This window comes from Oncorhynchus masou, chromosome 9, assembly GCF_036934945.1.
Source record: "Oncorhynchus masou masou isolate Uvic2021 chromosome 9, UVic_Omas_1.1, whole genome shotgun sequence".
Taxonomy (NCBI): Eukaryota; Metazoa; Chordata; class Actinopteri; order Salmoniformes; family Salmonidae; genus Oncorhynchus; species Oncorhynchus masou.
Genome location: NC_088220.1, coordinates 47,441,528 through 47,463,308, shown reverse-complemented (window position 1 = coordinate 47,463,308; position 21,781 = coordinate 47,441,528). Strand labels below are relative to the sequence as shown.

The following is a 21,781-nucleotide window of genomic DNA, read 5'->3' as shown; positions in this document are numbered from 1 at the left end:
CAATAGCTCTTCTGATAAGAAGTGTTGTCACCCTGCTGTTGCTATTCAAAACCTAGCAGGAAGTTGTAAATAAAATGCTCTGGGGTGAAGTTTCCACTAGGTACAGATCCAGGATCAGCTTCCCCACCCCAATCCTACATTTACCCATTAGTGGGAAAAATCGTAAATTGATTTAACATCAGTGTCTAGGGGGTAACTACACTCTGCTCTTAATAAAACAGACTCCCAAAAGAGGATATTGAAAGTTAATGAGCCAGGCAATAATTAGGGGACAGCCAAGTCCTGGTGTCCTAGTGTCTGATGCTTCATAGTGGGCTTCTTCTCATTCGCTCTGAAGCATGCACGCCTGTGATCACGTTGCCATTCTCTTTGAAGGTCTAGTCACAAAGCATATTTGATGATAAGACTTTTAACACGTTCTGTGTGGGCAGACGTGCTTGACTGCAAATTGTATGCCTGTGTCGCATAACTTCTGAGGATCAGTGTTTTTGACAGATAAAAGGGCATTTGATGGATCTGATGATAAAAGGGGAACTCTTTCTTTGGTGCCTGTTAGAAAAGACAGAGGGTAAAGCAGCAGAACTCATTTGATTAAGGAGTTCTTGACAAGGCCCTCATATTTACATCTTTGGGAATGCCTCAGAGAGAGATTCCTCTCAAGGATTTTAAGACTTCTAGTAAGGCAACAGGGGGAACTAGTGGTACACAACATAGCAAGGCAGCAACACATGACAACACAACATGGTAGCAACACAACATGGCAGCAGCACAAAACATTATTGGACACAGGACAACAACACAAAGGGCAAGAAGGTAGAGACAACAATACATCACGCAAAGCAGCCACATCTGTCAGTAAGAGTGTCCATGATTGAGCCTTTGAATTAAGAGATTGAGACAAAAGTGTCCAATTTGAGTGTTGGTTGTAGCTCGTTCCCGTCGCTAGCTGCAGCAAACTGAAAAGACGAACAACTCAGGGATGTGTGTGTTTTGGGGACCTTTAACAGAATGTGACTGACAGAATGGGTGCTGTATGTGGAGGATGAGGGCTGCAGTATATATCTCAGATATGGGGGAGTGAGGCCTAAGAGGGTTTTATAAATAAGCATCAACCAGTGGGTCTTGCGACAGGTATACTGAGATGACCAGTTTACAGAGGAGTATATAGTGCAGTGATGTGTCATATAAGGAGCATTGGTGGCAAATCAGATGGCCGAATGGTAAAGAACATCTAGCCGCTCGAGAGCACCCTTACCTGTTAGTTTGGCAGCTGGGATGAAAGAGGAGAGATTACGATAGAGGAAACGAAGTCTCGATTTAACTTTAGCCTGCAGCTTTGATATGTGCTGAGAGGGACAGTGTACCGTCGAGCCATACTCCCAAGTACTTGTATGAGGTGACTACCTCAAGCTCTAAACCCTCAGAGATAGTAATCACACATGTGGGGAGAGGGGCATTCTTCTTACCAAACCACATGACCTTTGTTTTGGAAGTGTTCAAAACAAGGTTAAGGGCAGAGAAAGCATGATGGACACTAAGAAAGCTTTGTTGTAGAGCATTTAACACAAAATATGGGTTGGGGCCAGCTGAGTATACGACTGTATCATCTGCATGTAAATGGATGAGAGAGCTTCCTACTGCCTGAGATATGTTGTTGATGTAATTTGAGAAGAGCGTGGGGCCTAGGATCGAGCCTTGGGGTACTCCCTTGGTGACAGGCAATGGCCGAGACAGCAGATTTTCTGACTTCATACCCTGCACTCTTTGAGAGAGGTAGTTAGCAAAACAGGCCAAAGACCCCTCAGAGACACCAATACTCCTTAGTCGGCCCACAAGAATGGAATGGTCTACCGTATCAAAAGCTATGGCCAAGTCAATAAAAAAAGAGCACAACATTGCTTAGAATCAAGGTCAATGGTGACATCATTGAGAACCTTTAAGGTTGCAGTGACACATCCATAACCTGAGCGGAAACCAGATTGCATACCAGAGAGAATACTATAGACATCAAGAAAGCCAGTCAGTTGATAATTGACAAGTTTTTCCAACACTTTTGATAAACAGGAAAAAATAGAAATAGGCCGATAACAGTTAGGATCAGCTTGATCTCCCCTTTTAAATAAAGGATGACCTGTGGCTGCCTTCCAAGCAATTGGAACCTCCCCCAGAGAGGAGAGACAGGTTAAAAAGGTCAGAGATAGGCTTGGCGATGATCAGGGCTGCAACCTTAAAGAAGAAAGGGTCTAAACCATCTGACCCAGATTTTTTTTATTTCACCTTTATTTAACCAGGTAATCAAGTTGAGAACAAGTTCTCATTTACAATTGTGACCTGGCCAAGATAAAGCAAAGTAGTTCGACACATACAATGACACAGAGTTACACATGGAGTAAAACAAACATACAGTCAATAATACAGTATAAACAAGTCTATATACGATGTGAGCAAATGAGGTGAGATAAGGGAGGTAAAGGCCAAAAAAGGCCATGGTGGCAAAGTAAAATACAATATAGCAAGTAAAACACTGGAATGGTAGATTTGCAGTGGAAGAATGTGCAAAGTAGAAATACAAATAATGGGGTGCAAAGGAGCAAAATAAATAAATTAAATAAATAAATACAGTAGGGAAAGAGGTAGTTGTTTGGGCTAAATTATAGGTGGGCTATGTACAGGTGCAGTAATCTGTGAGCTGCTCTGACAGTTGGTGCTTAAAGCTAGTGAGGGAGGTAAGTGTTTCCAGTTTCAGAGATTTTTGTAGTTCATTCCAGTCATTGGCATCAGAGATCTGGAAGGAGAGGCGGCCAAAGAAAGAATTGGTTTTGAGGATGACCAGAGAGATATACCTGCTGGAGCGTGTGCTACAGGTGGGAGATGCTATGGACCAGCGAGCTGAGAATAAGGGGGGGGGCTTTACCTAAGCAGGGTCTTGTAGATGACATGGAGCCAGTGGGTTTGGCGGACAAGTATGAAGCGAGGGCCAGCCAATGAGAGCGTACAGGTCGCAATGGTGGATAGTATATGGGGCTTTGGTGACAAAATGGATTGCACTGTGATAGACTGCATCCAATTTGTTGAGTAGGGTATTGGAGGCTATTTTGTAAATGACATCGCCGAAGTCGAGGATTTGTAGGATGGTGAGTTTTACATGTTTGGCAGCATGAGTGAAGGATGCTTTGTTGCGAAATAGGAAGCTAATTCTAGATTTAACTTTGGATTGGAGATGTTTGATGTGGGTCTGGAAGGAGAGTTTACAGTCTAACCAGACACCTAGGTATTTGAAGTTGTCCACGTATTCTAAGTCAGAGCCGTCCAGAGTAGTGATGTTGGACAGGCGGGCAGGTGCAGGCAGCGATCGGTTGAAGAGCATGCATTTAGTTTTACTTGTATTTAAGAGCAATTGGAGGCCACGGAAGGAGAGTTGTATGGCATTGAAGCTTGCCTGGAGGGTTGTTAACACAGTGTCCAAAGAAGGTCCAGAAGTATACAGAATGGTGTCGTCTGCGTAGAGGTGGATCAGAGACTCACCAGCAGCAAGAGCGACATCATTGATGTATACAGAGAAGAGAGTCAGTCCAAGAATTGAACCCTGTGGCACCCCCATAGAGACTGCCAGAGGTCCGGACAGCAGACCCTCCGATTTGACACACTGAACTCTATCAGAGAAGTAGTTGGTGAACCAGGCGAGGCAATCATTAGAGAAACCAAGGCTGTCGAGTCTGCCAATGAGGATGTGGTGATTGACAGAGTCGAAAGCCTTGGCCAGATCAATGAATACGGCTGCACAGTAATGTTTCTTATCGATGGCGGTTAAGATATCGTTTAGGACCTTGAGCGTGGCTGAGGTGCACCCATGACCAGCTCTGAAACCAGATTGCATAGCAGAGAAGGTATGGTGAGATTTGAAATGGTCGGTAATCTGTTTGTTGACTTGGCTTTCGAAGACCTTAGAAAGGCAGGGTAAGATAGATATAGATCTGTAGCAGTTTGGGTCAAGAGTGTCTCCCCCTTTGAAGAGGGGGGTCATCCCCGCAGCTGCTTTCCAATCTTTGGGAATCTCAGACGACACAACAGAGAGGTTGAACAGGCTAGTAATAGGGGTGGCAACAATTTCGGCAGATAATTTTAGAAAGAAATGGTCCAGATTGTCTAGCCCAATTGATTTGTAGGGGTCCAGATTTTACAGCTCTTTCAGAACATCAGCTGACTGGATTTGGGAGAAGGAGAAATGGGGAAGGCTTGGGCGAGTTGCTGTGGGGGGTGCAGTGCTGTTGACCGGGGTAGGATGGCCAGGTGGAAAGCATGGCCAGCCGTAGAAAAATGCTTATTGAAATTCTCAATTATGGTGGATTAATCAGTGATGACAGTGTTTCCTATCTTCAGTGCAGTGGGCAGCTGGGAGGGGGTATTCTTATTCTCCATGGACTTTACAGTGTCCCAGAACTGTTTCGAGTTAGTGTTGCAGGAAGCAAATTTCTGCTTGAAAAAGCTCGCCTTGGCTTTTCTAACTGCCTGTGTATAATGGTTTCTAGCTTCCCTGAACAGCTGCATATCACGGGGGCTGTTCGATGCTAATGCAGAACGCCATAGGATGTTTTTGTGTTGGTTAAGGGCAGTCAGGTCTGGGGAGAACCAAGGGCTATATCTGTTCCTGGTTCTAAATTTCTTGAATGGGGCATGCTTATTTAAGATCGTTAGGAAGGCATTTAAAAAAAATACCCAGGCATCCTCTACTGACGGGATGAGATCAATATCCTTCCAGGATACCCCGGCCAGGTCGATTAGAAAGGCCTGCTCGCTGAAGTGTTTCAGGGAGCGTTTGACAGTGATGAGTGGAGGTCGTTTGACCGCTGACCATTATGGATGCAGGCAATGAGGCAGTGATCGCTGAGATCTTGGTTGAAGACAGCAGAGGTGTATTTAGTGGGCAAGTTGGTTAGGATGATATCTATGAGGGTGCCCGTGTTTAAGGCTTTGGGGAGGTACCTGGTAGGTTCGTTGATAATTTGTGTGAGATTGAGGGCATCAAGCTTATATTGTAGGATGGCTGGGGTGTTAAGCATGTTCCAGTTTAGGTCGCCTAGCAGCACGAGCTCTGAAGATAGATGGGGGGCAATCAGTTCACATATGGTGTCCAGAGCACAGCTGGGGGCAGAGGGTGGTCTATAGCAGGCGGCAACGGAGAGAGATTTGTTTTTAGAGAGATGGATTTTTAAAAGTAGAAGTTCAAATTGTTTGGGTACAGACCTGGATAGTAGGACAGAACTCTGCAGGCTATCTTTGCAGTAGATTGCAACACCGCCCCCTTTGGCAGTTATATCTTGTCTGAAAATGTTGTAGTTTGGGATGAAAATTTCAGAATTTTTGGTGGTCTTCCTAAGCCAGGATTCAGACACAGCTAGAACATCCGGGTTGACAAATTGTGCTAAAGCAGTGAATAGAACAAACTTAGGGAGGAGGCTTCTAATGTTAACATGCATGAAACCAAGGCTATTACGGTTACAGAAGTCATCAAAAGAGAGCGCCTGGGGAATAGGAGTGGAGCTAGGCACTGCAGGGCCTGGATTCACCTCTACATCGCCAGAGGAACAGAGGAGGAGTAGGATAAGGGTACGGCTAAAATCAATAAGAATTGGTCGTCTAGAACGTCTGGAACAGAGAGTAAAAGGAGGTTTCTGGGGGCGATAAAATAGCTTCAAGTTATAATGTACAGACAAAGGTATGGTAGGATGTGAATACAGTGGAGGTAAACCTAGGTATTGAGTGATGAGAGAGATATTGTCTCTAGAAACATCATTGAAACCAGGAGATGTCATCGCATGTATGGGTGGTGGAACTAATAGGTTGGATAAGGTATAGTGAGCAGGGCTAGAGGCTCTACAGTGAAATAAGCCAATAAACACTAACCAGAACAGCAATGGACAAGGCATATTGACATTAAGGAGAGGCATGCTTTGTCGAGTGATCATAAGGGTCCAGTGAGTAGTGAGGTTGGATGGGGTCACGGCGATTTAGACAGCTAGCCGGGCCATCGGTAGCAAGCTAGCATAGGATGGAGGTCTGTTATTAGCCACCTCGTGCGTTTCCGTCGGTAGGATTAGTGGGGTTCCGTGTGGTAGAGGAGATGAATCCAAATCACACACAAAAAAACAACAATAGATATAGTTATAGAGGCCCAAGAAGAAGAAAAAATGATGTTGTTTTGGTGTCAAGTTAAAGGAGCTCCTTTAGCACCTCAGACTCATTGCTGCAGTGAGAAACGTTGTAGCGGGGCAGGGGTAAAAAGAGGGAGGATCATCGGGGCTAGTTGCATTAGAAGAGGTAGGAGATGTTGGATGGCCAAGAATGCATGGCTGAGTCGAATAGGAATCCTGACTTAATGAAGTGGTGATTAAAGAGCTCAGCCATGTGCTTCTTGTAACAACCACATCATCAACATTAAGGGACATGGGCAGCTGTGAAGAGGAGGGTTTATATGGCGTTGTTATTTTTAGAAGTGACAGAGATGTCATTGAACTGTCATTATGAACAATGAGTGGTGTTTATAAGTATGTATGGAAAAATATATCGTGCAGTGAGCAGATTCTATAACAAACATGCATGGGGAAAATGATAAGTACGCATTGAATAGCTGCTTTCTACCCTCCTGGATTGTAAACTGTACTATTCATCCTAGCAAATCCTTTTAGCTTTGTGAAAAGTCAATTTACAGAAAACCATGGTAGAGCCCACTATACTTTTTTTTTTAAATTATTTATTTTTAGTGGGAAGAATCCATAGCTGATATCGAAATATTTAGATTTGTCCCTAATCTTGTTTAGAACAGATTACTCTAGCGAGTCAGACTTTCTAGCTACAAACTATTCAGAGACACACTCGCCTGACTGTGAGATCAAGAGTACATTAAATACATTGTAGGCATTATATATGAACGTTATGTAAAGAAACTTTGTTTCAGGGCTGATTGGTGAGGACATGCTTCATTTAGGAGTGGAGGGTGGTTGTTGGTTGGGGGTCTGAGCACAGATGTGAATACACTGCCCCACCCTCCCCCTCACAGGGATTTGTGCCCCTCCATAGCCCCCCCAAGCCAGACAGGGATGAGCAGTCTTGTCAGGGTCACGCAGAGGGGTGGAGATGTCAAAGAACCAGACAGTGCGTTGAGCTCAGGTCTCTCAGTTAGGAAAGCGCATGGACAGCCTCCTTAAAATCATCAGTAGCAACATTAATTGAATCCCAAAGATGACGGCTGAGACTCTGATAGTATGTAATTAACAATGCAGGTCGTCGGCAAGTGTGGTTGAAGCCCAGATATCCTGTCAAGGTCCTGTGGTTGAAGCGGATGAGGTGGGGAGATAAAGTATATGAAAAGATAAGAAATGGTGTGTGTGTGTGTGAGTGCCCCACACCTGCATCTCTTCTTTCCAGCTGCTGCTGGCTTGGCCTAAAGCCAGGTTAGCTAGACTGACAGACAGAGGGAGGGAGACAGGTAGGGCACAGTGTGCCAAGTGTCCCTCCATCCATCGCTTCGAGTCAAAACACATTCCAGGCTTTGAAAAGCCAGTGCCATATCTCATCTACCTGTCCGGAGGCTTCTGTTTTTCTGGACTGCAGGTTTGGGGGGGGGGCTTTAAATTATGTGAAATCTCTAAAATAGTACTCAGAATGCATAATCTAATGCGTGATAGTGCAATGAATCTGATTATCAACCGTTGTTGGAAAATTCTACTAGATCAAATGGCGAAATTAGCATGCAGTTCCAGTATGTACTCGGACATGGTCAGTGCACGAGCGTGCGTGTTGTTTGTGTGGTTGCTTGTGCGCTTGTTTGCGTAGCAGCTGGTGGGTTGATTGGGTTCAGCTGGACGAGAGACAGAGATTTGAGGTTGATTTTCACATTAAATGCACCATGCATTATGTGGGTTGAATGCTGTAATAACACAGAATAAAACAATTAATCAAAGTCCCATGATAGTAGTGACTGCCCATTACTGCTTATCACTTGTTAACCATCATTTATTCACATTACTTTAATAAAATATGTTGTTGTGTATATTTGTTTAATGTGATGACTTCAAAGTTATTATCTCATCTCTATAGAGCTGCTGCCTATGCGGTCTGACTTCAAAGTAAATAAGGTATACTTTTATGACTACGGAATACCAACAATAAATAACTTAGATCACTTAGTTTCCCAAACTCGGTCCTGGGCACGATTCGTGTTTCCCCCTAGCACTACACAGCTGATTCAAATAATCATCATTAAGCTTTGATTATTTGAATTAGCTGTGCAGTGCTAGGGCAAAAACCAAAACAGTTTGGGACCCAGTTTGGAAAACCCTTACCTTGATCATGTATTCTCAGGTAGAGTTACTGTACCTCATGAAGCAACAGCTGCTCTCTATATCACCTCACGATTGCGCACTCTTCTCTCTTCCGTAGCGGGTGTAAAATAAACACAGACCGGACAAGTGATGCGCAATGGATTTTGGTCATTCTAGTTAATTACCACGTTTTATGCGCAAAAACTATGTAGAATATTGGCCTGTTGGAAACTACAACTCCCAACTATATCGCACAGTTCAGGTTGGATCTGATTTATCTCTGGAGAACTGTGCGATGTGCGCGTTGAGCTCACAGAAAAAAAACGAACCAAATGGAATTTAAATAATTGAACATATGTCCTCAATTAGTTGTTTAAAAACAGAAAAATAACCTACATTTCTGGTTAATTGCTCAGAACTAGGTGTTTGTAGGCAGGAGTTATGTCTGCAAAGACATCAAAGTCTGGTGTGCAGGTATACAAAATGTTTGATATAATATGGCCTGAAAAAGAGAGCTCTCCCTTTACATGTCTTTGAAAAGAGAAACAATAATGAAGAATTAACCTGAAAATGCTTGTTTGTGTTGTCTGGTGTAATTACGCCATGCTTTGTTGGCAAGCACATAGATCTCACATGATTGAGCATGGACAGCTGGAACACTGCAAGGTGGGGCCACCTTCGGTCCCCACTTGAACTATCAACAGTGACTTCCTTGTTAGTGAAATGTAAGGAAACTCTTTTAAATCGCTCATCTTCTGTCAGAGAGCATGTCAACACCTAGACATAATCAGAGTTGTTGTCAGCCCGCTCCAGATGTGTGTCTCAGGCTCGTTTGTGCTAATTTGACTCAATTATGATGTTCAAAGTGGTTGGTTCTTAGGTATGCTGGCAACTGCCCCAAGCCAAAGTCTGACTTTTTTCTTCAAAAACATTCAAGAAACATTTTTTAAAGACATTCTTAATGTGTCCAGTCTAATCTACTAGGTAATCACATTCTAAAAACCTTCAAAGCGTTATGTCATGAAAGTATGTTTTCAAGACCTGATATCAAGCATTTTGTTTATTTGCATGGTAACCATGTGATTATTATCTACCATGTTAGGTAAGATAATGCCTAAAACCATGGGAGAAAGGTCTTGGTAACATCTTACAGTAGACTACATTCATAATGCCTTTATAAGGGCATCATAAGGTTTTAAAGTATCCCTTCTGCACGTGAAGGTACTCACCTCACATGTGCACAACGTGGGACAAGAGGCACGGCTCCTCTTACATTCTGGCCTCCCGAACATCAGTAACTTGTTATAAATCTCAGTACAGAGACCAATGTCAATCCCCCACCCTCCTCCTGTTTACGCGCACACAAATTCATGCACATAAACACACATAGTGCTTGTCTTGGGCAGGAGCTCACCGGAGCTGAGTACGGGCACTTAAAATGTTCTACTGCTTGAGTTCCTGTTCCTCTTATAGAATCTTTGAAGAATCTCAAATATAAAATATATTTTGATTTGTTTAACACTTTTTTTTTAGTTAATACATGATTTCATGTGTTATTTCATAGTTTTGATGTTTTCACTATTATTCTACAATGTTGAAAATAGTCAAAATAAAGAAAAAACAAGGAATGAGTAGGTGTGTCCAAACTTTTGACTGGTACTGTATGTAGAGAGGATAGCTTGAGAATTGGAACATAATGACTGTAAACATGACCCCTTCAGAGTGAGTCAGCATTGGCCTGTTGTTCCGTTGCTAATGCACAGGAAATATTTTTGTGGGGATACCTAATTGGATCACTATACTAAGACTACATCCTTCTTTCTCCATTAGCCTCTGGTGGGTCCAGAGAAGTGTGTGTGTTTGTGTGTGTGTGAGTGTGTGTGTGTAGGACAGAAGATAATAACCTGACTGTCACTGTGGTGTTGAGATCAAAAGTGCTCAGTGAGTGTTAATGTGCCCTCAATGTGAACTCTCACCTATTAAAGTGAAAATGAAGATACGCACATATACATACACTGCATGTACGTAGACCATGCAGCCAATAAGCCCCCCCCCCCCACACACACACACACTCTGTCCACATAAAAAAAAATCACACATGATTGACTTGCCACATTTCTTTCTCTTAACTCACAGCATGTTACTGAAAGTGACTAATTAACGTTGCATCTTGGCAGAAATGTCTAAAGGCACAGCAAGGGGTCATTACCAATTTCAATTTTTGTTCTATTCTGTGTTATTTTATTAGGATCCCCATTAGCTGTTGTGAAAGCAACTGGCACTCTTCCTGGGGTCCACACAAAATATGAAACTTGACCTAACACAGAACATTAATGGACAATAATAGCTCAAGAACAGAATTACATCAATTTAAAAAGGGCTCACGTAGCCAACATATCAATACATACACACAAACTATTTAGGTCAAATAGGGTAGAGGCGTTGTGCCATGAGGTATTGCTTTACCTGTTTTTTAAAACCAGGTTTTGATGTTCATTTGAGCAATATGAGATGGGAGTTCCATGCAATAATGGCTCTATATAGTACTGTAAACTTTTTAAGATTTGTTCTGGATTTGGGGACTATGAAAAGACCCCTGATGGCATGTCTGGTGAGGTAAGTGTGTGTGTCAGAGCTGTGTGTGTAAGTGAACTATGCAAACAATTTGGAATTTTCAACATTAATGTTTCTTATAAAACAAAGATGAAAAATTCTAAATTCAAACTGGCAATGCTTTTCTTTCATTATTAGTTTTTTTTATGCATGAGCACGATGGCTCACTGTTAGTTGTTGGCATTTCCTTTCCTACTAAGAAACTTTTCAATACACTTTCAAAACTTTCCGAAACAACAAAACAGAGCTCTCCCTCATTTCGCGTTCAACCGGAAGTGAAGCGTACTAGATTACGTTATAGGAAGGAGTCTGCTTTCATATTGTGTGTAAAGTGCCCTTCTGATATCCCTTCTGGACTTGTGTCCTCATACAGTACGATGCCTCGCGCTGTGAGACGCTTGGAGGGAAAAAACACTCATTCCTCTGTGAGAGAGCCGAACACTGGCTCACTATGCGGTCTGTAAATTGAGTCTTTCTTCCCTCCTGAACAGTGACACACTGGAATGCAGCACATTAATATGGACATGGGTGGGCTCCCAGAATTCCTGTCATAGCCTATTTTTTCTTTGACCATTATGAGCTTTTTGTTGCTTCTTTTCAGCTCCTATCACGTCAGGCCAGGAAGATGTGTGTGTGTGTGTGTGTGTGTGCGCGCATGCATGCATGCTTTAAAATTGTGATATTACAAAAACAAAGAAGTTACTGCAAACAACAAACGCTGTTTTTTCCCGATCTGTCATCATTGCACGTGTGCTAGAAGACTGTGGTGGGGCGGCCATCGGCGCAGTTTCCCCCTACTGCGGATTCCATCTTTAATGTTGACACAGATATTATTAAAAGTATGATCAAAGCTACAAAATTTCACGTCATTGTGCAAAGTGGCTTTAAACGTGACTGATTCTGCACAGTCGGCCTGCAATGTAATTGATCTCAAACTCTCTGTCTCTACAGCAGCCTGGGCCAAGGTCGAGGTGAACATGGAAGACAGAGTGGAGGTGTTCCTTGGGGACACGGCCCAGATTACCTGCATGTTCACGGTCTCAGACAGCCACGATGATGTCATTATCCAGTGGTACATGGTGAGTAGTCCCACACACAAATGCATGCACATGGATAGACGCGCACACACACGTTAGCCTGGTTGCCAGATCTAACTCTGTTAGCAGTTGGCTAAAGGACTAACAGATCTGACAACCAGGCTAACACATCCCTTCCATCTCAGATCCCTGTTTCACAAATGAACACATGCTCTCTTAGCTCTCTGGGCTGAGTCCTAACTCGAGATCCATCTGTACATTTATGCGTCAGCTAACGTTGATGTAAATGGGAGATTTACATGGTCACAAAGATTTACTTTACGCCCATGGATCTCAAGGATCCGTCACCTCTGTCTCTGCCCTGTTTTCCAACTGACAATTGAATTCAACCTTCGATCGTAGATCACAAAGACCAATGTCCGCTCGAGGATCTACTACGGAGACAGAAACGTGCAGGTAGTCGACCGGGACGGGCAGTTCACAGACAAGATCAGTGTGAACGGGATGGGGAAGAGCAGCGAGGTGGTGCTGACCATCAGGGACGTGGCGCTGGAGGATGAGCTAGAGTTCATCTGCCAAGTCAACGGACTGTCAGCGGGTAACATGGAGGGACGCACGATGCTCAAGGTGTTCGGTAAGAGTGTGATGCACCCATTGCTCTGGCCAGTTTCCTGGACCCAGATTTAGCCTAGCCCTGGACTGTTCTAGCTATCGCTCCCTATGTGATGTCATCCATTGTTCCTCTCTAGCGTCGCCTGATCGTCCAAACATTGAGGGGGTGCACGCTGGGATCTCTGTCAGCAAAAATAACCCATCTAAGGTAAAAACAAACAAACTAACAACACATTGTTAGCGATAGCTACGGTCAGTGAGGACTCCAGGGTATAGCATGTGGGTAAGGTAAGGGCTTGTAACTTTGGAGGACTTGTAACACTAACCATTTAGAGAAATTAAAATTAGGATGGTTTTAGTGTATAAAATATTTAAAATTAAAGCTTTTTATCCCCAAAATCGAGGAGAAAAGGGTTTACACACTGACCGTGTAATGTCATCTTTCACCATAGATAGGGAGCTGTGAGGCTAAGAATGGTTACCCCAGGCCCAACATCACTTGGTACCGTGACCAGAGCCCACTGCAGAACACGCCAGGCGGTGAGTACTACCGAGGCTTTGACCACCGTGTCCATAGACACCCCCTGACATTAGTATCTACGCTAGGTGAAACAGAGTTGATAATAACAGCTAGCAATTCCACATCTGCTTCATGCTCTTCCTGCTTTTTGTGTGTGGGCAACGTGACAATAATAAACACATTTAGAATGTTGTAAACATGCCTCGGATCTCACAAGGAACAAATATTTTTTTCTGTTATCAAATATGAAGATCAGATTGACTTCAGATTGACTTCAGAAGAATTTGACAGTGAACTTAAGGAACAAAGATCCGTGATTACTATGACACAGATCATGCCTGTTGGAAAAATAGATGTCTGTTTCATGTGCCTGAATATGAAATGTGGCTGTGGATATGAGCTGAAAATATGAAGAAAAAACAACATGTATTTAAAAATAGAAAACAAAAAGAAGCGATAGTATTCTGAATACCCCTTGTATTCAACCTGGCCATTGGGCATACATCAACATCTACACTTCTACCGTAACTCAAGTTCTCTGTTTTCCATATGTGCTGCATGTCTCACAGAGGTCAGTGTGGTGACCCTGGTCACTAAGGAGTCCAGTGGTCTGTACACTGTCCAGAGTGACCTTCACCTGAATGTGGTCAAGGAAGACGAGGATTCGTTCTTCTACTGCGAAGTCAGCTACCTTGTCCCTGGTGGAACCAAGATGACTGAGACCAACAAGATCAACATCACTGTCCACTGTGAGTCTACTGTGCCTCTTAATGTGTCCCACCTCATATGGATATGGAGACAGTAGAAAATTATACACATGCACAGTCACAGACTTACACAAGTACATTGCCGTCTCAAATCGTGTTCAGTCTCAACGAGAAGTAGGAATCATAAATGCAAGCAACCATGCCACAGTGCAACGTTTTTATTTTCCGACTCTTTGTGCTATCGCCACGTGTTTCTGTCAAGTTGTGAAGTCTCTCATGTTTTGTACCGAACTTGATATGGCCACACTTGCCACTTTCCAGGTCGTCTTTGTGAGCAAGAATTAGGTCTTACATTTTGCTGACTTTCCTGGATAAACAAAGGTTAAATAAAATACAAAATCTCTTCAGATCCAACCACTTCTCTTGATGTGTGGGTGGAGTCACCAAAGGGGCGTGTCAAAGAAGGGGACACAGTTGAGGTCCATTGCCGTGCCAATGGGAATCCTCAACCACCCTTTACATTCATGCACAATATGGTAAGAAACCCATGCCTACTCCTAGTCCCATGTAAAAAAAATATATATATATATTCTGTGCCTCCAACCATAAACAGAACTATATACATTGATGCATGTGTTTACTGTAAGTGATTGGATGTGGATTGTGTGTCATTGGGTGTATGTGCGCGCGTGCATGAATTTCTGTGTTAACACACGACACGGTTGATGTGTGTTATAAATGCCACTCCCTCTGTGTAGCAAGAGTTGGAATCGGAGCTGAACGTGTTGGTCCTGAAAGACGTGATGCGTCTAAGCAGCGGCGACATCACCTGTACCTCACTAGACCTGGACACACATGAAGAAACCGTAGGGCACACAGAGCTCTTCGTCGACTGTGAGTGAAACGTTCCTCTGGTACAGTTTCTGGGACAGTAGTCATTATTAGTAGCCCCAAAAGTTGTGACATGACCAGGATAAACTTAGGACCCTCGCTATGGTCCAATGACTAGGGCCTAGAGTTATTCCCTGGCTCCGGAAAAACTCCTGGCCTAGTTATTGCAGTAGTAGTGAAATGTGGTGTAATGGAGTTCAGTGGTTCTCAAACTGGTGGGGGGGGGTCGTGAGAAGGTTTTGTGGGCTCGCAAATGTGAAACTGAATGGGGACAATGTATACCATTGCCCCTTCGATCTGTTTACTAACACTGGCCTACTGTATGTAGAGTAGTGTAGCAGTGTTCTTAACAGTGCATGTTGTGTGTCCATAGATCTGGACCAGGCTGTGTTGATTCCCAAAGACACCCATGTCATGGCCCAGGGAGAAGAGCTGATGGCCACCTGCAATGCCCTGTCCTCCCTGCCCACACACACTGAATGGTTCAAGGTAAATTACAGTAGGCCACTGAGCCAATACCTCAACATTGCAATGTGTGTGTGTGTGTGTGTGTGTGTAGAATGTGTGTTTTAGAGTGTGTGTGTGTGTGTCGCTTCACTTTCCGTGTTCTGCCATGAGGCGTTGTTTTATCTGTTTTTTGAAGTTTGATTTTACTGCTTGCTTGAGTTACTTGGTGTGAAGGAGAGTTCCGTGTGGTCGTGGCAATATGTACTGTAGTGGTGCGCATTTCTCAGAGTCTGTTCTGGACTTGGGGACTGTGAAGAGACCCCTGGTGGCATGTCTTGTGGGGTATGTATGGATGTCTGAGCTGTGTATTGGCTGCCTTCAACATGGCAACACCTTTCACAAAGACAAGTAGTGATGCGGTTCATTTGCCTGTTCTTTATCATGGACACACCTTCCCCCATCTAGCTACCATTGCATCATATGTTTTGAACCTCCCAGTTTACAATCTTGGGTTACACCAAGCAGTTTAGTTCCCTCAACTTGCTCAATTGCCACATTATTCATTACAAGATGTAGATTAGGTTAAGAGTTTAGCTAGTGTTCGGTCCCAAATACAATTATTTTAGTTTTTGATATATTTAGGACTAGCTTATTGCTTGCCACCTATTTTAGAACTGACTGCTACTCTTTGTTCAGTGTTGCAGTGATTTTACTTACTGTGGTAGCTGTAGTGTATAATGTTAAGTCATTAGCGTACATAGACACACAGGCTTTACTCAATACCAGTGGTAGGATATTAGAAAAAAAATGTAAAGGGGAGAGGCCATGACAGCTACCTTGACATATGCCAAACTCTACCTGGTTTACGTTAGAGAGGCATCCATTAAATAACTCCCACTGTGTTCCGTGAGATAAGTAACTCCCGATCCACAATAAGGCAGAGGATGTAAATCCATAACACATGGTTTTTTTCAGCAGCAGACTATGATCGATAATGTCTAACAAAACAGCTCCCACAGCCCCCTGATATCTGTCTCGACCATGTCTTTCAAAACTCAGATGTGTTCTTTAAGAGGTGTAGCTGCTAGATTTATATTGTTTCCCTCATAGACGTGTGTGTGTGTGTGTGTGTGTGTGTGTGTGTGTGTGTGTGTGTGTGTGTGTGTGTGTGTGTGTGTGTGTGTGTGTGTGTGTAGAAAGGAGAACATTTTGCAGAGGGCCACACACTGACCCTGAAGGACGCTGTGTTTGACATGGCGGGGACGTACGTGTGTGTGGTGAAGGTGCCTTCACTAGAAGGACTGGAGACCAGTGGTTCTTTACATGTCCACGTACAGGGTGAGCCCGCCTGCCTGCACGCATGCGCACACACACGTGCACACACACGCACACACACACACAACTAACCCTCTGTCCCCCTCTTCTATTCAGGACCCCCAGAGATCAAGGAGTCAGCAGACACAGTCCTGGAGGAGGTCACAGATAAGTTCCTTAACCTGAGCTGCCATGCTAGAGGATACCCAACCCCTGTTATCACCTGGAGCTCCTCTGATGAATCTCAGGTAAGCAGACAGACCGACAGACAGTCAGACTAGCAGGAACAGAGGGCTTCTCTGGGTCAGCTCATACAGACAATGTTTAGGCTGGCTGGGAATGAAAGAGGGACAATGGTGTGTTTTTTTCTTCTTTTGATCTATTTACACACAGAACTGTTCCGATCCTGGCTACCTGGGTCTTTTCCTGTAACAACGTTCATAGACAAAGTAACTCATGTTCAACATTCCTTTCTGAACCGATATATCTGCGATTGGTTTGTCCAAAATGGCCACCTTTTCCCATTGTAGTGCACTACTTTTGACCCGGGCCCATAGGGCTCTGGGCAAAAGTAGTGCACTTTATCGGGAATAGGATGCCATTTGGGACATAGACAGTGTTTTGGTTTCAAGTCTTATCTGTGCTTTATTCCCCTGTGTGTGCTAGATCCTGAAAGAGGTGTCCCACAGACAGACAGAGGATGGGGTTCTCAGTGTGGTGAGCGTCAAGGTGACCTCTGACGTCACAGCCAACTGCAACGCCTCCAACGTCCATGGTACAGACTCCGTCCTCTTCAGGATCAAAGCCAGTAAGTTGTCTGTCCACTGTCTAATTTGTCATGTCTTGTACAGTGGGGCAAAAAAGTATTTAGTCAGCCACCAATTGTGCAAGTTCTCCCACTTAAAAAGATGAGAGGCCTGTAATTTTCATCACAGGTACACTTCAACTATGACAGACAAAATGAGAAAAAAATTGTAGGATTTGTAATGAATTTATTTGCAAATTATGGTGGAAAATAAGTATTTGGTCAATAACAAAAGTTTATCTCCATACTTTGTTATATACCCTTTGTTGGCAATGACAGAGGTCAAATGTTTTCTGTAAGTCTTCACACACTGTTAATGGTATTTTGGCCCATTCCTCCATGCAGATCTCCTTTAAAGCAGTGATGTTTTGGGGCTGTTGCTGGGCAACACGGACTTTCAACTCCCTCCAAAGATTTTCTATGGGCTTGAGATCTGGAGACTGGCTAGGCCACTCCAGGACCTTGAAATGCTTCTTACGAAGCCACTCCTTCATTGCCCGGGCGGTGTGTTTGGGATCATTGTCATGCTGAAAGACCCAACCACGTTTAATCTTCAAGCTCCTTGCTGATGGAAGGAGGTTTTCACTCAAAATCTCACGATACATGGCCCCATTCATTCTTTCCTTTACACGGATCAGAAGTCCTGGTCCCTTTGCAGAAAAACAGCCCCAAAGCATGATGTTTCCACCCCCATGCTTCACAGTAGGTATGGTGTTCTTTGGATGCAACTCAGCATTCTTTGTCCTCCAAACACGACGAGTTGAGTTTTTACTAAATGTTCTATTTTGGTTTCATCTGACATTCTCCCAATCTTCTTCTGGATCATCCAAATGCTCTCTAGCAAACTTCAGACGGGCCTGGACATGTACTGGCTTAAGCAGGGGGACACGTCTGGCACAGCAGGATTTGAGTCCCTGGCGGCGTAGTGTGTTACTGATGGTAGGCTTTGTTACTTTGGTCCCAGCTCTCTGCAGGTCATTCACTACGTCCCCTACGTGTGGTTCTGGGATTTTTGCTCACCGTTCTTGTGATCATTTTGATCTCACAGGGTGAGATCTTGCGTGGAGCCCCAGATCGAGGGAGATTATCAGTGGTCTTGTATGTCTTCCATTTCCTAATAATTGCTCCCACAGTTGATTTCTTCAAACCAAGCTGCTTACATATTGCAGATTCAGTCTTCCCAGCCTGGTGCAGGTCTACAATTTTGTTTCTGGTGTCCTTTGACACCTCTTTGGTTTTGGCCATAGTGGAGTTTGGAGTGTGACTGTTTGAGGTTGTGGATAGGTGTCTTTTATACTGATAACAAGTTCAAACAGGTGCCATTAATACAGGTAACGAGTGGAGGACAGAGGAGCTTCTTAAAGAAGAAGTTACAGGTCTGTGAGAGCCAGAAATCTTGCTTGTTTGTAGGTGACCAAATACTTATTTTTCACCATAATTTGCAAATAAAGTCATTAAATTTTTTTCTCATTTTGTCTGTCATAGTTGAAGTGTAGCTATGATGAAAATTACAGGCCTCTCATCTTTTAAAGTGGGAGAACTTGCACAATTGGTGGCTGACTTAAATACTTTTTTGCCCCACTGTATATTTTATGTCAAGATGTCCGGTTTGACTGTTAAGAGAAAATGAACAGGCAGAATATACTAACAACCGAATGATTTAATTTATGGAAACATGACAGAAAACAAGAACCTGAGCTTCAAATCTTCTTTAGTAAAGCTGCTAGAGGGGTTGGGTTAAATGCGGAAGACACATTTCAGTTGAACGCATTCAGTTGTACAACTGACTAGGTATCGCCCTTTCCCTTTACTAATTTTCCTTTAACTGTCAGTGTGCTAACAGGAGTGTCACTCTCCCTTTGCCTGTTTTCAGTTGTCCAAACGACCTCGTCAGCTCCCAGTACTACAGGTAAGCGTACCACTCTTTTAGTATATAAACGCTCACTGTCATCGCTGCTGTGTCATTGGTTGAGTTCCACGTCGTCTTTATTGTGGTCATGCTGCGCATTCCAGAAGATCGCTATATCATATCAATGGGATGCTTAGATTTTGGCAAGCGTCGGGAGATCTGATCACCTGTGCAGCGTGACTGCAATAAAAACGACCATGGTATTGCAACAAGGAACTTCATTCATCAGTCATGCTTGCACCTTTTGTTCTCACAATTTTGTTGTTGAGCGGTTGATTGGCTAGTTGAGCTTTCCTAGGGGAGGGGGAGAAAGGAAAGAAAAGGACAAATGCGACAGGTGCTTTTAGCAATGACCAAAATCAGAATTCAAAAAGGTCTCTATGGGTGTATTTAGGTTTATACCGATGAGGACGGTCACGGTTGAGAAACCTTTTATTGACTAACTGGTGTGCCAGAGCTGCTTATTTTCCATGTGTTGATCAGTCATATCATATGCACACATCCCCATGTGTTCTTTGATAACTGTCATAATTAGATGGTAGATTAAATTAAATCTTTATGGGCCGGCTTTCCCAGACACAGATTGACTAGTCCTGACCCGGACTAGAAAGCTATTTCAATGGAGATTCTGGGCTGTCATTGAGCACAGTTTTTAGTCCGGGATTAGGCTCAATTTGGATCCAGAAAACTGGCCATAGAACTCTTACTACAGGGTCATCCTAATTCGGACTATGTTCACTAAATGGTTGCATATCGCCCTATTGCATAAATATCCGTCTTTGTTTGCACACAGATCAGGAGTGAGGCTGAAACTGTAGCTGTGTGTTGATGGTTAAAGTGCACTCAACATAGTCTTCTGACTCCCATTACCTCAGTGGACCGTTCACATCATGCCAGGAAATCATTGCCTCCGTCCCTCGGAGGGAAAATCCTGTTTGTTGTTGCTTTATTGATGACAAAATAGGATTAAAACAGCCCGCGCTGCCGCTCCTGGAAATCATTAGGGCATTTTTTTGGAGGGTGCAGACTGCAGAGCCGTTCCTGGTTCCTGTCTCCTGCCTATTTGTGTCTGTAACAAAGGCGATAAGTGATTAGGGCCACGCTAAGTAGACAGGGCGGTTGTTGCACAGTCGTTAAGTGTTAGGTTGCCATAGAGCTGGTGTATTATCGTGATAACTGTGTCCGTGTGGTTTGTCCAGTAACAACAGTAACCCCAGTAACTCCTCCGAAGAGAGTCAAGAAAGGTTTGTGACTTCTGGTCCTGGGCGTTGATGCTGCCACCCACCTAGCACGCTTCGAAGGCTGCCCTGCCCACGCCTCGCTCCACCCAGCTCACACTGCCTAGACTGAACCCCCCCCCCCCCCAGCCACCACCATCACCCTCCACACTCGCTCTTTCTCTCCACAGCACCCTCATTCTCTATGCAGGGGAGGGCTTTGTACTCTCTACTCAGGAGGCAACACTTGTGACATGCAATAATTGATCATTTAATAGGATCTCTTTGTGTGTGACTGTGTAATACTGTCTGAAAAAGTACAGTATTACACAACTTTATCTATGTGGAGAGATACTTATAAATTATCAAGTGGAAAAACATAATTAGATGAAATCTGGAATTATAGTTTTTTTTAAATATTCATACTTTGTTAGTTACAATGTTATCATTTTAATATTTTTTCTGAATGATGCTTCATGAATCATCACAAACATAACCCCCCAAAATGTTTTTGTTTAACCAGGCTGAAAAGTTCCATTTGCATCTGGAGCATTTTGAGTACAAACCCCCTCCTGAGAGAATGGAGTGGTATCACCCATTCTGTACCATGATGGAAATGGATCCATCCATCTAAACCTGCATCCTTCCTCCAGGGGAGGTCCATCCCCAAGTGCCCCCCATCCACCTCTTTACCTTCCCTCACTCTCTCCCTTTGTCCTGCTGCCCTCCTGCTGTAGTTCTGGTTGGTATTCTCTGACAGAGAAACCAAGCAGCACAACTCTGGAAAGTGTTTCTTCAGACTGATCTTTAGTCCTCAATAAAAACTTCTTCCATTATGAACAACCTGTTCAGAGACTGCACGCCTGCTCATCACTACCACCACCTGTGCATGCTGTTGTCTCTGAATGATACAAGCGACACTCCTGAATGACATGGACACGCACGCAAGCGCACACACATTTTTTAAAATCTGAAACTCCATAAGAGGGCGACGTTATCGCAAAGCATTTACCGGATAGGAAATGACCCGTGGTTCTGCCTCTTCTTCTTTGTCCCACCAGAGGGCAGCGGTGTGATCATCGCTGTCATCATCATCTGTATTCTCCTGCTGGCTGTCCTTGGCAGTGTGCTGTACTTCCTGTACAAGAAGGGCAAGATCCCATGTGGGCGTTCAGGCAAGCAGGATCTGTAAGTGTGTTTTCCACAATTTTACTTTATTTAAGGTCTGCAAAATTCCAGAAGCATTCTCAAAATTTCCAGGAATCCTCCACCCAGAATTGCTGGAAGAGCTGTGCATTTTTAGGGAAGGTTTTTGTAATTCTGCAACCATATTTTGGAATCATGATCAGGTAATTCCTTAATTGGTTGGATATGCCTTAGAGGATACC

General features: G+C 43.7%; 1 protein-coding gene across 4 annotated transcripts in view; it reads left to right on the top strand.

Moving 5' to 3' along the window:
• Nucleotides 1–21,781, top strand: part of LOC135546064 (cell surface glycoprotein MUC18-like) — a 72,134-nt gene that overhangs the window by 46,572 nt on the left and 3,781 nt on the right. For 2 of the 4 annotated variants that reach the window (XM_064974179.1, XM_064974181.1), the window contains exons 2-15: nt 11,886–12,013; nt 12,374–12,605; nt 12,721–12,791; nt 13,036–13,123; nt 13,673–13,852; nt 14,219–14,346; nt 14,569–14,704; nt 15,075–15,190; nt 16,345–16,486; nt 16,580–16,710; nt 17,129–17,270; nt 19,141–19,176; nt 20,376–20,420; nt 21,455–21,581. In XM_064974179.1, coding sequence (XP_064830251.1) covers nt 11,886–12,013; nt 12,374–12,605; nt 12,721–12,791; nt 13,036–13,123; nt 13,673–13,852; nt 14,219–14,346; nt 14,569–14,704; nt 15,075–15,190; nt 16,345–16,486; nt 16,580–16,710; nt 17,129–17,270; nt 19,141–19,176; nt 20,376–20,420; nt 21,455–21,581 — 1,702 coding nt within the window. The remainder of the gene's footprint in view (nt 1–11,885; nt 12,014–12,373; nt 12,606–12,720; nt 12,792–13,035; nt 13,124–13,672; nt 13,853–14,218; nt 14,347–14,568; nt 14,705–15,074; nt 15,191–16,344; nt 16,487–16,579; nt 16,711–17,128; nt 17,271–19,140; nt 19,177–20,375; nt 20,421–21,454; nt 21,582–21,781) is intronic. The other 2 variants (XM_064974180.1, XM_064974182.1) reach the window with 2 other exon arrangements.